The following is a 16,558-nucleotide window of genomic DNA, read 5'->3' as shown; positions in this document are numbered from 1 at the left end:
TTTGCACATATACACACCTGCTATATTTGTAAAATTCCATCTTTATATACTGCATTTGCTTTAGTATCTAATATCTGTTGTGAATTTATTTTACTGAGCCACAAAGACAAATTTTAGTCACATTGTGTCAAAGGTATCTGAATGTGAATTATATGCTTAGTTAGAAAACCAAAGCCAACATTTGACCCTTTTAAATGTGTTTCCTACTGGTATACACCCACTGTCAAGGTAGTGATAAATAAATTACACTATAACAATGCAGGGTAAATTAACTTAAAAGAATAATGCGTCACCTCTGAGTGAAGGTTAAATCAACATTTGGTAAGAGAAAACAACACTCTCACGAGATGTGCTGACATTACAGTATACACGGACTGAAAAGAAAAACACTTCAATCTCAGCATGGGATTATTCAACCAGTGTGTTAAGGAACTGAAACACATGTTCACTTGAAGCTTTCTCAGTGCATGAAATGGGTAAATTTAATAAATAATAAACTTGCTGATTTTTTCTTCAATCTGAACCCTTTCTCCAGCTGTCCTCTAAATGTATGCAGAGTTGATTAATTCAGCCTTTTCAGAACATTTCCTCTTTTCATTAGGGGTGTGCAAGTCCATCAGGATGACTAACCATTAACATAAATATGTAATGTTCTCATTTGAAAAATAGGGTGCTCTGTCATGTAGAAAGCTACAGGAGTGGTGCAAGATGATGAAGAGGCAGGCAAAATGTACGGTACTTCTGTAGCATTATTTAAGCCATTTAGGTGGAGGATAAGATCACCCAAACACAAATTATTTCATCATTATCATTATATAAGTGTGTGAGAATACCAACCACTTAATGTAATGCTTATTGTCTGAGCCTTGTCCCAAACTACCAATATTCCCATTGTGACCTCAGAAGGCTAAGAAACTACATTTTCAGCTTGTGTAAATGTTTGAATACATTGTGGGTGCAAATTAATATTTACCCTATTATCTCCTATCCTTGACCTCACTGACAAATACAATAATTTGATCTACAATATGGCAAAAATATATTCCTTTAGACCAGTGTGCATATTGGATAATGTCACATAAGATACACTACTGGGCCCAAAGATAGCTTGGCTAAAAAGCACTTTGATTATGCAGATTTTTATTCAACAGTTTGGGAGAAAGCTGAGATTAAAAAAAATATATAAAATATGTAATTGGCCCACCAGATGGAGCTGTACACGCTAACCTAGTGAGACTGACCATACATATGCAAGAATCGGTGGTTTCGCCCTGTACAGAAGCAGTTCAGTAAGCATCCTTCACCAAGTCAACGTTTTCTTAATCTTGCTGGGCAGTAAAGATTGCAATTTGTTTGCGATTTTCAGTATGTTTGTTTTTTTATTACTAAGACCAGTTGTATGTAACTTTTGAGCAACCACTGTTTTATTGACCATGTGTGCTACGACCTGAAGTTTCAATATAGTTGTACAATTGTGAAAACAGGCTTAATCTAAATGTGTTAAATATGGAATTCTTAGAGCGGTTTTGAACAGCAAAGAATTAAGAGACATTACACTCGTATAGCAACAATAAGTTGATTATGTGGCCATATTGTCTCAATTTAACAGCCAATACTGTTTTTTGCCCTCACTGTAGTGGTAGATATTTTAGTCAAGGGGTCAAAGAGTACGGATGAAAACCTGTTCTGGAAATTCTGAAATCAAGACTCAAGTATTGGCTCTTGCCTAACTCACACTTTTATTGGTACGCTACAATGGAATTCATAAAGTATTTTTGTTATTATTAAAAAAATAAATCGTGAACAAAAAAGGTATTAAAATGTACATCCCTGGAACAGCCAATTAGATCAATGAGCTTCCTCATGTAACTTACAAATATCCATTGAGCAGCAGTAGCTTGGTGTTTGAACAAAAGGTACATAAAAGGGAAAAAAACATGTTAAGTTTATGTAGAACACCTCTCATCAGAAAGTAAAATTATGAATATAAGAATTGTATAGAGATGCCTTCTTTTACATAAGCATAAGGACCTAAAACTGTCTCTAAAGTGTCTTTTGAGGACAAACATCACAGCTGTAAAGACTTTGAATGCCAGTCAAACCTGCAGAGAGCAGAACAACATACTCTGAATTTTAATAAGGAAACCAATCCGCCCACTGCTGACAGATTGCCTCAAAGCATCCATCCATTTTCTATACACACTGATTCTGTTTAGTCATATGGGGACTCAACCTGTCCCAGCATGCGTTGGGCAGGAGCCGGTAAACAACCTAGACAGGTGATCCTGGTTCACACTCACACTCTCTCTCACACACACACACACACACACACACACACACACACACACACAACCTTCATGTCTCTGAATTGCCTCACAGCTGAGAACTCAATTTTCAACTGATAATATAACAAAACTGAAAACCTAATTAATACAGTACAGTAATATATACCAATTCAATTTCGGCAGCATTTTGTTAAATGTTTCCAGACAAATACCACAAGCACCTGCTTTAGCCTGACTACTGTACTCGTAACAGTGTTACATAAACAGACAATAGTCTTCCATCTGTCACTCAGTTCACAGAGCTGTAATAAATTATTGATTAGCATCAATTAGCAATGACCTGAAGAGACAGATCTAATGACAAACAATGCCCAAGTGGATTAGGTGTCTGCCTTGAGCTTGATTATATTTGTTTTATAAAAAGGAGCCATCCATTTCTTGTGTAAGAAATTTACCAACCATCTGGATCACTTTATTGTAATGAAGGATTAGTCTATACACAGATTATTGACAGATTATTGATGCTTCTGCGCATTGACTTAACCTGAAAACAGCTTGCAGCTACACATCTTTCTACCTAACATATCTTTGGTAGAAAACTGAAATGCTGTCCAATACTACAGTGAAAGCTCGGAGAGACTGACTAAAACAACCACTAAAAAAAGACAGATGACCAAAGACACAACTTCAAACTGATCTGAAACCACTCACCTTGATTTGAGAAGGGCAGGTAACGTTTGCAGGTAAATGAGCAGTACCTCCACAGGTAGGCACTGCGTGTGATCGCTGCAGACCTGAGTACAGACAGTGGAAACCCCCAGCTGTTGGGAATGGTGGACCAGCTCTACCCCTCTCTGCAGCACAGGGTTAAAGATGTGTGTGTAGAGCTGCCACTGCACTATAGCATTGCCCCGCAGGGTCAGGTGGCATACATGGCCAGCTATCTGCTGGCTCAGCTGCCAGTCTTCACCAAACACTAGCTCCTGATAGGCCTCCAGAGCATCCCACTTCCACAGCATGTCCTCTGCCCCCCCTCCACTTGGCAGAATACCCTGGGAACGGTAGCACATACTGGTAGAAATGGCTGAAGGTTCCCCGTGCTGCAGTGTCTCTTCCAGGCCTGGGAGCTGGCTGCTGTCCAGAGTGCAGATGTTACAGGAGGCCAGTTTGGCTTTTTCTGAGGGTTGCCCCCCACCAAGCTGGTCTAGGATCAGTCGGCCCATAACACTGAGAACATGAGACTGGTAACTACGCAGACCTGGAGCTTGGAAGACATGCAGTAGGGGTCCTACAACAGAACGGGGGTCCATACAACAGCATATTCCAACAGCCTGGACCCCAGCCAGTACCTGCAACACAGCTGGCCCACTGGGGGACAGTCGCTGCAAGAGCCGCAAACATTGGTGAGCATAGGCAGCAAGGCAGCAGCAGCGCTCGGGGTAACGCACTGTATCACTCTCCATCCCTTCCTTGCCTTCCCCATCTTCTTCAAAGGGGTTGCGTCTGGCAGTCTGCTTGAAAACAGAGACGGGCAAACCTGAAAGGTCTCTGTGATGATGCAGGAAGTGTGAATATTCACAGCGACGGTGGCGGCGTCTGGCACACACAGACTGATGCAGCTGCTCTGACTTTGCCTTCTTGACAGCACTGATGATCTTAAAGACCCCTGCAATTAGACCTCGTAGCCTCTCTGAAGCTTCACCTCCTACTTCAGAATCCCTGGCCCTGCCAAGTCCCTCCAGCCGCAGCACTGTGGCCTCGAACAGCTCCAGGCCGCGGTGCTGGACAAACTCATGGATCAGCTCCAGAGCCTGGCTAAAGAAAAAGGGGTTGGGTGTGGAAGCCTGCAGGCAACCCAGCAGCACTTGTAGTACTCCCTCTAGAAGCTCTGGCAGCAGTAGCGCCCTGTGGCGATAGCGGGAGAATGAAAAGTCATCCTGGACCTCCTGCAGGGTCTTCTTAGGCCGAGGAGCAAAGGGGTCTTTCTGTCTGTCCAAGCAGCTCCGGATTTTGAGGGTGGCTCTCAGCAGGTCTGTCAGGCTGCGTCTCAGGCTATCTGGGAGGGTTTCACTTAGACTCACATCCACCGACATCAGGTGCAGGATGGTGCGTAGAAGCATCCGCTGGACCAGCGCAATGGGCTCTTCCGTCCAGCCTCCAGCAAGCTCCTCTGCCCCTGCTGCACCTCCACCCCCTCCCCCTGGACTGCAGCAATCTCCAAACTCAGTCAGGATCTCAGTGAGAGTAGGTACGACGCTGACTGCCAGGCCAGGGTTGTGGTTGATGCTCATGTCAAATTTACAAACCTTCTCCAGCAGGGAAAGCAACACATGGCAGAGATCAAAGGGCGAGTTTTCCATGCGGTTGAAAATTGATATTGCAGCTGGGTCAGTCAGGGTTTCAGTGTCCGCTGTCTGGGACCCAGGGGCTCGAGGGTGCGGGTACGGTGCACTCATGGTTTCTGTAGTGGTGGTGGATTTCAACTGTGAGGCCTCTGAACGATGATGCTGACAGCTTACTCGGATGGTGGAGCCATGTGACCGTCGGCTCCTCGCACCACCGGGGCCTGGGACAGCTTTGTCTTCAGGGTTGGCTTCTGAATCTGAGGTAGAAACCTGAGACTTTCGAGCATCCTTTACAGAGTATCTCTGCGCTGTCCTGCGTGACCTCCGTGACTTCCAGGAGCCACTGCCAATACGGGACCTCTTCCCAGAGTTCTGTTCATCTGTCGCAGCCTTCTGTCCTGCTCTGAGAGGCGCGGCCTTCACCTCCCGGCTAAGGAATACCTCCAGTAGGGACGGCAGGGTGAAATCTGTCAACATAGAGAAATCTGTCAGTTTCATTCTGAACATACATGAAAGCCTACACACCAATGTACTTCTAGACATATACTGGTATGTTTGAGTATTACCTAACTTGTACACTGATGTCATATTGGATTAATGTCTGCTTATGTCACATTTTAGGTATTGAGGCTTAAAAGCAACATATATCAAACACCAGCCATTTAGAATTTCTAATTTCCAAAAAACAATTCTTAAAATTCCCCCCAAAAAAAGTTTTTTTTCTGTAAGATAAGTAACATAAAGCTCAGCTGCATGTCAGCAGCCATTCTGTGTTTGTTTAAACACACTCAGTGACTAAGAATTAATTAAAGTAAAAATGTCTAGGCTCCATGTTAGATAGGATCAGCAGTACTGTACTAAATACCGGTGTCATCCTGAGGTCACAGGCCTCTGCAAACACTAGTCTTCTCCTGTTGTGTGGCTGTTTGTGACAAAAAAAATGCAACATTAAGTTAGTCTCGCATTGCCAGACTGTACTCCAGCGCTGTGTCAGTGCTGGTGTATGGTCTGGCTACACTGCTCATCTATTTTGGGATAGTGGAAAGAAGAAAAAAAACGCTCTGGGTTGTTTGTATTTCTTTTAACCAATCACAACTGCCCTGGATGGCTCTAAATCCTGGATGCAGCGATGGTACCCTTGCAAAAGAGATAGCGGAGATAGCTGGATGTCAGGCTTTATCCCGGCAATCTATGTTCTGTAAGCCAGACTAACATTAAGGAGACACTGACTACAATGACTAACATCAGATTTATCAATCTCAAAATGATAAAAATAATAATAATAATAAAAATGTGATAAGATCACCACAGACTATTTACAGTCAAAAGCAATGTGCACACATTCCACTGTCTTCACATAAACCGAAGCTAATGCTGAAAATGGCTTAGCCTTAATAATTGATAAAGAATGATGTAAAAGATGGAAGATTAAGCAAATATACTGTATAAATAAACAAAGCTGAAGAACATTTCTGGCCCATGAAATGCAATCTGCAGTGCCTTTCAGTTCGTCTGTACAAACGATTTTACCGTAGGGTTTGCAAATGACAGAGAACTGTAAAGCGCGGCAAATTTCACACTCATAAAAATGAAGTATGTAATTGAAATCGTTAGTTACAAACCAGGAATACGAGGTAGTCACATGCCATTACAGCTGTGCTGCTAACATTGATATTAACATGAACAAGTAATAGAGTAAGTGTTTGTGGGTACTGACCTGGGGCTTTTTCCTCCTGCACAGGGATCTTCCAGACCAGCGGTAGTAGAGACAGCAGCAAAGTGAGCAGCTCCTCCCGGCAGGTCAATTCCTGAGAGTGCAACAAAACACACTGAGGTTACGTCAAAAGTTTCCCCTGCCCCTCTTCCTTTGGTCACACTCTGAAGTCACAAGCAGACACTCCCATCAAGATGAACTCTTGTCTATATTCAGTATAAATGTCCCTTTGCATTTCACTACTTTCAAAAGAGAGAATATATCTACTCTGACTTTGCTTTGTATTGTATTGGTATAACTTTTTTCCAAAACATTTATCCCAGGAGTTTTTTGTTTATTTGTGTGCATTTAGTTAGCTAGTTAGTTAGTCTTCAGTGAAATGTGTCAGGAAGCAATGTAGCATCTACATGACAGCCTTACTTCCAATACCTTGGGGATCTCATGTCTATTCAGGGCATACCTCACAGCAAAGCGAGAACCAACTCCTTCATGTGTTAATTAAAAAAACATCAACAAACTCCTTTCCGTGTGGATTAAAAATGATCAGCTTGCTGATTTTACAAGATTCATAAAACCGTGTTACAGTACAATACAATATTTTATTTTAACTGTATAATACACACTGCATTTCCCTGCATTAAAGCATTACATGTTGTGCAGTTTATTGATGGCAATGGGTCTGTCACTTTGGTGTTGTTTATGCTTAGCCAACGGCTGCCAGAAATGACAGACATTGAATTACTTATCAAATATGTTTTGTTTTTTTTACCCTCTTCCTATTGCTATTTACTTCTATTTAATTATAATTTGGATAATCAAACTATAGTCCAACCAATTATGGATTTGTGAACGTGATATTGAACTGATATCTGTATCTGATAGCGATATATTGACTTCTGGGGCCCTATTTTAACGATCTAAGCGCACGGCATGAAGCGCATGGAGCAGGTGCGTTTAGGGCGTGTCCAAATCCATTTTTGCTAGTTTGACGGCAGAAAAAAGGGTCCATGCGCCGGTCGCATGGTTCAAAAGGGTTGTATTTAGTGTCTTCATTAATTCATAGGTGTTTTGGGCGTAACATGCAATAACCCAATCAGAGTGTCATCTCCCAATCCCTTTAAAAGCCAGGCGCGTTTGGACCTTCGCGCATTGCTAATATGATGACGGATTTGCACCGTAATATATTTATTTGTAATATTTTGCGTGTTTGTGTGCTGCTGCGCTTCCCTGTGTGTGTAACAAGCATAGTGTGCTCGCGCTGTGCATAAGCCTGTTAAAATAACAATGAAATGCTGCGCTATTGACTTTAGAACAGGTTTTTGTTGGTCAATGGTGTGATCACTTCCCGCTGCCTCAAGATAGCAATACGCCAAGAATGCACCTCAACACACCTCCCTGTAAGACCAGCACGCCCATGGGCGCAAAGATGGGCGCAGGTGCATTTGCTATTTAAACGACGTGGGTGCTGGACGGTCTTAAAATAGCAAAGACACTTGCGTCGGGCTTTGCGCCACGCTGCGCCGGGTGCAAGATAGGGCCCATCGTCTTTATTATTTTTAAAAAGGCAAGAAGAGACAGCCAGGAAACATGGAGAGAGAGGTGTGACATGCAGCAAAGATCACCAGCTGGAATTGAACTGGCGACACTGCGGTTATGTGACGTGCACTCACTGTTACCATTTATTCATATCAAAATGCTCCAATAGTCATTTTTCAACATAAAAATACAAACAATTGATTCGGGTCGCTTGGATTTGTTTTACTACATACTGAGCAGGACATTTTACAGTATCAAAATAAACTTGACAGTGCTCACTGTAACACAAATGACCTCATACCTAGTTTGGCAGCTTCAACTCTAACCACCTTGGACTGTAAATTATACCGCTTTTTATCTGGTGGTTGTAGCTTAGCATTTGCCATTTGAATTATTCAGTTGATGATGTACCCAGAGATGACAGTTGGTCAGTGGAAAAAATATATATAAATATACATCTGTGACATCTACAAAAAAAAACAGATATGGACCATTTTATTTTTATATTGTGTTTTGTCATTTTAACAGTGTTAAAATGACAGTAATACGGGTATATTTTGTGCATTGTATGATAGAAATCATTCTCTATGCTGTGAGTTATGATGGCGCTGTCAACTGTTCTAAATGGATATGCATAAGCATCAACATCATGTGTGCAACAGCAGCAGAAGGAAGAGACCAACTTTCTGCAATCAATTAGAAAATCAAACAACGTGTGGGCACTGCAGAGCTCATTTCCTCTACAGATATGGCCACCCTGCAAGCTGTTGTAGTAACACCAGCCACAGATGTAGAGAGACAGACTAATAGGCCACTAAACAAATATAAAGACAACCTTGTCCATGTGGTCGTATAATAATTGGGTAGTGTACAGTGTCTGGAAATCAAAACGGGTGTTCAGTTTCTCATGTCTGAGTTAAGGTACAGTCACAGAAATGAAAGCATCTCCTAATGTGAAAAACAATTGCCAGCAGGGCTTTGAAATAACGATGAAGTCAAGTTTAAACTCCAGTGAAAATGTAAAACAAATATACAGTATTTTATTGCACTGTGGTCATTCAATATCCCTTTAATCTTACCATCTGATGTCTGTCTGATGTTATGTTTGCATAATCTTTGTTTCTTTAGACTGTATCTCTATTGCAAACTCTGTCTGCAATTTCCTTTTTTAAACAATGTTTATTTTTATTTTTTAACACAACATGCAATTTCCTTTTGATGAAAAGAGACTGCAGTATTAAAGAGCTGCATGAAAAAAGTTGAATAGATTAATTAAACCATATGAGGCGGAATTTAAAACTTTTTTTTTTTTTTAAGATTATTTTTTGGGGGTTTTTCCCTTTATTACAGTGACAGTGGATAGACATGAAAGGGGGAGAGAGAGAGATAGGGGAAGACACGCAGCAAAGGGCCACAGGTCGGATTCGAACCCGGGCCGCTGCGGGACTCAGCCAACATGGGGCGAACGCTCTTACTGGGTGAGCTAGAGGCCACCCCCGGAATTTAAAACTTAAAGCAGTGGCCTAAAGCTTTGTGTGAATATTACTGAGCTAAACTACTGTATTAGCATTTACATAACTTTGCTATGGCTGCAACCCCCATTACAGAAACTACAGTTTAAATGCACATGCTGTATAAAGTGGCCTCAAGGGGAAGAAGGCTGATCTTGAATGATCAGTATGGATGTTTTCTTTTCATGATTATTAATTTGTGGCCTTGAACATCCTCACCTGGTCAATGATGGAGTCCAGGGTGCTGAGCAACAGGAAGCCCCGTCCCCTGACCAGGTACTCTCCCAGTGCCACCATGTGACTCTCCTCCTCATCTTCCTCCCGTGCCTCCGCTCTCTGGGCCACCGCGCTGCATAGCTGATGTACATCAGTTAGGAACTCTCTTGCCAGTGTGTTACTGGCCCCACTCATGTCTGAGCTACAACAGAAAAGATCAAACATATTAAGGCTGTGCGGCACAATCAAATCTGTATACACACTTAAAACTACTATGAGGGATTATGAGGTTGTCCTTCATAAAAGAAACCAATAGGTTGCCATTTCTGGGTAGATTCATGATTTTTAATTTAATACTGTAAATAAAAATGAAGTTGTGAAATCATCTTCATAGACTTTAATGGCCAAACCACCTCAATATCAAGTCCCATACTTTGTTTCTACTGCTTTAACTTTTAATAGAGACATTCTTTGGCAGTGAAAATAACCCCAAACTGATTTATAAAAAAGGTAGCAAACTGAGGTTTTGGAAGTAATTTTAAGGAAAAACAGTCTTAGAGTTATATAGTATTACATAAAACATACAGATATACTACATCACTTGTTTTGTCTATTCAGTTAATTCAATGCTCACTTGGTTTCTAAAAATGATATATTTTGCCATAGTATGTTGAGATGACAGGGTAATTGTCAAATATATATGACAAGACTGTGTCCTCAAAATTTGTGTCCTTTAATATCTGGGTATTACAGTCACTCGCTCATATAACCAATTATTTAAAAGCAACTTCTGCCCCTTGATTGAGAAATGTAAGCAAGACATGGAGAGGTGGAGGACTACCCCTATGTCTATGGTGGGGCGTATTAACCTAGTCAAAATGAACATTGTTCCCCGCTTTCTCTATCTTTTTCAAAATATTCCAATTTTTATTCCCTTGAAGAAATTCAAAGAGCTGGACAAAGCCATATCAAAATTCATTTGGGCTGGTGAACATCCCAGGATCAAGAAGCCGTATCTACAAAGAACAAAAAAGGAGGGGGGGGATGGCCTTACTGAACCTTCTACATTACTATTGGGCATGCAATATACAGAAAATCCTAGGATGGAGGACACACAGTCAGGGATATAGGGCACCAAGCTGGGTTAGGATGGAAAACAATTTCACTTCAGCCTACTCCCTTGCCACTGCACAGCTGAAGTCTGCTACAAAGATGAAGATTAACAACCCAGTTGTAATTCATACGATTTGGGCACAATTTAGAAAACATTTTAATTTACATGGCATCTCATTCAGGATTCAGGGCACCACTACTGCATAATCACTTGTTTACACCCTCAAAGCTCGACCTAGCTTTCAGAGCTTGGCATTCAAATGGCATCTGCTACATACAAGACCTTTACATAGATGGGGTATTTGCCTCTTTCAATCAGCTCTCAGAAAAATTTAACTTCAAGACCTCTGACCATTTAAGATAAGACATTTTGTTCAACATAATTATCAAGCTTTTCCCCATTTGGCAACCTCAACACCACTGGATGAATTACTGGCCATAGCAATGCCACATAGAGGCCACTCCCGGTGGTCAGGAAAATCTCACACAGTGGTGACATTTACAACTTTACTAGCCCGACGCCTTATCCTGCTGAATTGGAAAGGCCCAAAATCTCCATCCCACACCAGGTGGCTTAAAGACGTCATGTATCATTTAAAGTTAGAAAAGATGAAATACTCACTCAGAGGAAACGTGAGAGAATTCTATTCTATCTGGGGATCTTTCATGGACTATTGTGAGTTTTGTGGTTTCTGCGGTAGACTGGGAAGAGGTGTAGTGCTACCTTGAGGATAACTAAATGACTTGCCTGTATTTAATTATTTATTTAACTTTTTCATTTTATATATATATATATATATATATATATATATATATTTTTTTTTTTTTTTTTTTACTTTTTTTTTTTCTTTACTTATGCTTTATGTATCATTTTGTCTGTGTGTAGGATATACCCTACCTTGTCTTTTTGTTTGTGGGCGGCAAAATGTAGGCTCAATCTAAATGTATACTTGTACGGATAGGTTATGAGGATGCATGGGGATTGGGGAGGGTGGGGAGTGCGTAGAAGACGTTTGTGTAGGTAATGTATATTGTGCTGTGTATTTATGTACATGGCAGCACTGTTGCGCTATGTACAATTGTATAGAAAACGTGTGAAAAATTAAAATTTAAAAACAAAACCCAACACCCTCAAAAAGCCTAAGATAACAACATGGTGACATCTAGACAATCAGGTTATTCGAACAATGCCCATCTCAATAAGCAAAACCAACTATTGTTCCTTCGTAGAATGCCTCCATGCTAGTATGCTAGTCTGCCACAGCCACGTGTTCCACCAAATGTAACCGACAATAAGCAGTAGGTCTCAACATAAAACACACACCTCCCATCTCTCTCTATTCACCGTTGAAGATACACACCCCTTTTACAGAACAGACCCAATTACACTTAGTGTTCACTTTTACAAGTTCACATTTCTGCCGTTAAGGTGCTGCTCTGACCCAAACATACTTACACCAAAATAATAACAATATAATACGTAGAGGAGTGCTAGGTTAATATAACCTACAACAATTATTTACTTGTTAAGCCTCTGTAATATACATACATAGTCATTCTCATCTTACCAAATGTAACTGGGCCAAACGGTTTCCTTCCAGTCATCTTGTGTTTTCTCCAAGCATGACTGTAGCTCTGCTGGCTGTATCTGCATACCTCCTCACACGACTACTGACTTAATTTTCTGTTCTGGAGCACAAATTCCATTAAATTGGAATTTCAAATGGAAGCTTTCCAGATTCGCAGCAGATCAGCGTATCACATGAAAGCATGTGATGTCACATGGCAAGGGGACTGGCCTTGGGAATACTGACAAGCCCCCAGTGCCCTGTAGAAGACCTCGGTAATTGACCATCATTCACAGTAACAGCCTTTGTATTCTGTACTGCAACAACTGTTTTGGGATTTTTTTTTTTTTTTTTAAATCAACAAACAGGCCTACTAGGAACAACTAGCAAAAGTGCCAAAAAAAGACTGGTTAGGCTTGATGAAGCATAAAGTGCTCTATATTATATTATATTATATTATAGATGAAACCCAGTGTACTCCATTATATTCTTCTATTATTTCTAATTCTATTCTTGTCTCTTATCAAGATTACAAGTTTACAGAAAGTCCTTAATCTGTCAACAGTAATTCCATAAACATGTACAAAATTATGCACAAACCATGTTTTTATTACATTTGACATTAACTCTATAGTTTAATTTATTGCAGCTGTATTTATAGTTATTGAGTAAGAATAACTGAGGCCACAAGGTTTCCATAACAAGTTGGCTAAAGGCATCATGCTTTCACTATTTTAAAGAGATCATTTTTCTGGACATTTCCTAATTCTACTTCTAGGACACCAGAGGCACCTACAGCTCAGACACCACAACACTTCAGTACAGAATATAACTTTGGCTTTACAACTTTCCCTCTGTGTACAATTAACTTTGAGACCGGCAGATAGACAAACATTATAGAAGTGGCACAAGAGCTGAAAAAGATCTAAAAAAAATGTATGTGGCACAAGAGCTGAAAAAGATCTAAAAAAATGTATGTGGCACAAGAGCTGAAAAAGATCTAAAAAAATGTAGTCCAAATGTATGGTTGCAACCAAATTGCAATTAAAAATTAATGTTTGTTTTACATGTGTGAAGAATGTTGTCTCATGTAATACATAACAATGATCACAAACTTGATTCTTATAATTCTTCTTCAGTTATTGTGATGAGTTATTTACACGGTGGAGGCTTTATTCAGCTCTGCCCCAGTCGATGTAAGTCAAAGTAAAGAAATACCGTTTTAATTTGGTCATAGCAAAAAGTTTTCTAAAGAGATTAAAAGAAAGACACTTAAAGCAGTGGAAAATATTCAGATATTGTCTGGGTTAGTATGACTCCAGCTCATATACGAGTACAGTGTCTTAAACTAAGTTTTCTGGTGTGTACAATGCACTAATTTGTAGTGTCAAGAGCTATAATGATGTATAATGATGTTTAACCGCATCAATATATCTGGTTCTACTGCAAACAATGAGAAATTAAGAGTGTACATGCACAAGATTTATCCTTGGAGGACTTTTATTCACTGTGCATTGTTTATTACTCCTTTAGTTTGTTTTGTCCAATCAATTTAAATCGGTCACTCAGGACTGCGATGGGAATGACAATGACAATTGAATACATCATGATAACGGATGATTAAAATGGAATGTTTTTTGTAATTAATATCAATAATAGCAAGTGTGAAGCTAACCTGTCATGTTCTTCCTGCATGCTGAAAGCCATCTCATCTTCAGGGTAACAACACATTAACTAACTTACAAACTGACAATTTTAAGGAAACTACAATTATAACATCATACATTTGACTTGAGGATTCTATGACAAACCCACTGATCCATTTCTACAGCATCTGTTAGCTAAGTGCTTAATTGTTGCAGATGAAAGCTCAAAACATTTAAAACATGGAACATTCAATGGCTTGATCTAACAGAGTGAAACATTAAACTGCCTTAAGCTTGTCTTTAAACAAGGACATACAATTTCAGCCATTTTAACCAAAACCCCATTCAAACTAATCACTTTTCAGCTGAGGGAACACATAGCTCATGAACGCTAATGCACTTGCTAAATTCTAGGTAGTGTGTGTGCGTCACTTATCAACACTGAACAGAATACAAACGAGTCACTTGAGGTGCCAAATAGCTACAATTTCCTTCATTAATATGTGAATATATGCAGCAAGGTACTTCAAAAAGCTAATGCACCATAATTACCTAATGTCTGCAACCTCTACTATATCGGTGGGGGACACACTGTCAGATCATTTCTTCTAGTTCTCTTAAAAATGACAGGGTCGATAGTGTAATAAATCAGGTTTCTTTAATTCATGCAGCATGGAGAGAAGATCTGGTTTGATGTTCTCTCCAGTTCCTTCTGAGTACCTTTCCTTATATACAGTATCATCAAGTAAACAAAAGGACAACAGTTGCTGAGGCCTTCCTGAGACCAAAGGCCATGTTAATGTACCTAGACAATAGCCCTTCGATGTTAAACCCTTAGCCTCAGGACAATGTTTCTTTGATGTTAAACTCTTATACTATCCTTCCATCAGGACGATGACCCTAGATCTTACCTCTCAGTTGATTGTCAGCAAACCCTAATCTGACAAACAAACACCCAGAATCATGGGCTCCACCAGAATCAATACATTGAGTACTAAAATGGTATATTTCCCACAATACAAATGATAAAAATAAATCTGTAGTGCTTTTGCAGTAGTTTCATTGGTAAAGACCAAAGTAACTGCAACTATGTCTGAAGGTACTGTTTGACTACTATACCACAGATGAAGTCCAATTTTGTCATCGAGGTGTTGATTTAACACCATCTACTCTTTGAGGATGCAGGATTCCATAATATAGCAAGGTGTTACCCACTTAGTGAGACAACACCTCCACCACAGTACAGTTGAAGATGTTACAATAATAATGAGACCTACCAGAATTTCAGTGCATCTTTGCTGTTGTTGGGGCGATGCTGCACATAGTGGAAGAGACAGAGGAAATTCTCCAGACCCTGAAGGCTGACCTGATGAGACATAAGATAAGAAAAAAGAATAGGAACATGAATCAAACCCAGATTATTACTTGCACTCATATGAAGAGTAACTGAAATGAAAAAATGCACTACACAATAACAGTAACCTTTCAAATGATAACCAATGTTTGGCATTACTCTCAATGATTTAATGTTTTGTAATCGTTATAGATGATGGTACCGCCAATTATATTGTGATGTAACAGCCACTAACAAATAAATAAAGTTAGACTTGACCAATGTCGTGTAGTGGAACTATTGCTCTAATATTGAATTATCAGGTCAGATGCAGTGCTAAAAAGTCAGTAATTTTATTTCTCTTTCCTAACATCCCAATACAAAAGCACTGGAACCACAAAGTACCCCTTTGTACTCACTCTCACATTTTCATTAAATGACACACAACTAATTTGAGATATTGCATTTTTATCTGTGAACAAACTTCCCCCTATTCGTGTTCAATGCAAAGGCTCATTACTTTGAACAATAGTCTGGTGGACAGCACATTTTACAATTTCAAATCACAATCAGCAAAAAAGAATAGCACTGGAGAACCCCTGGATCTGGGAAAACAAATATATAAATATAAGCTTAGCCTCGTCAGAGTCGGAGCGCTACAATAAAGCAATCAAAAAAAAAAGAATCTTTCACAACCACAGCTGGCAAGACAATTGATGACTTTGTTAAAAGTGAGACAAGCCTTCTGACTGCTTTTAACTGCATTACCATTCCCAGGGTAGTGTGTTAATATTTAATATTAAGCCAGCGTCCTGCCTTCCCTTACACCCCCCCGGAGCTAGCTTTACGTCTCTGCTAATCTGACACCATTGACTGGATTCATTCAGGCAACACTGATCCATGACTGATGTGGCTGCACTGGATGTCTGGGTCACAAAGCCAAAGAATAGACACCACACAGTACCAATCACATTACACACAGTACCTACAATGGCATTAACAGGATACTGATAGGATGGAAAAAAAACAAACATCTGTACATAAGATTAACAAAAATGTGAGGGCTTATAATAAATGGACGCATACAGAGGAGAAGTCTGTGGGTTCACTATACATCTGTTAAAGTGGTGAGCTTAGTTAATAGTATGCAAACTCTTTTCGAATAGCAATATATGTCACATTTTTTTGCCTTTTAAATGCTACATTGCTTGTAAGGAAATATTGGTAACGTAGTAACAGGCAAACCAGCTTTAAAAATAGGACATACTTTCTTTTTAAATAAATGCTGTGT

The 16,558-nt window shown here is 39.9% G+C and overlaps 2 protein-coding genes across 6 annotated transcripts in view; both read right to left on the bottom strand.

Moving 5' to 3' along the window:
• Positions 1-16,558, bottom strand: part of lyst (lysosomal trafficking regulator) — a 68,210-nt gene that overhangs the window by 41,098 nt on the left and 10,554 nt on the right. For all 5 annotated transcript variants that reach the window (XM_035992694.1, XM_035992697.1, XM_035992695.1 and 2 more), the window contains 4 exons: positions 15,212-15,300; positions 9,611-9,809; positions 6,348-6,438; positions 2,997-5,097 (listed from right to left, as the gene is read on the bottom strand). In XM_035992694.1, coding sequence (XP_035848587.1) covers positions 2,997-5,097; positions 6,348-6,438; positions 9,611-9,809; positions 15,212-15,300 — 2,480 coding nt within the window. The remainder of the gene's footprint in view (positions 1-2,996; positions 5,098-6,347; positions 6,439-9,610; positions 9,810-15,211; positions 15,301-16,558) is intronic.
• The window catches only part of nid1a (nidogen 1a), a 35,036-nt gene continuing 26,963 nt past the window's right edge, over positions 8,486-16,558 (bottom strand). Inside the window, exon 22 of the mRNA XM_035992698.1 lies at positions 8,486-8,495. The gene's annotated coding sequence lies outside the window, so the exon portion shown is untranslated. The remainder of the gene's footprint in view (positions 8,496-16,558) is intronic.

This window comes from Sander lucioperca, chromosome 15, assembly GCF_008315115.2.
Source record: "Sander lucioperca isolate FBNREF2018 chromosome 15, SLUC_FBN_1.2, whole genome shotgun sequence".
NCBI lineage: Eukaryota > Metazoa > Chordata > Actinopteri > Perciformes > Percidae > Sander > Sander lucioperca.
Note: the sequence above shows the minus strand (reverse complement) of the source record. Positions and strands in the feature narration are given on the sequence as shown.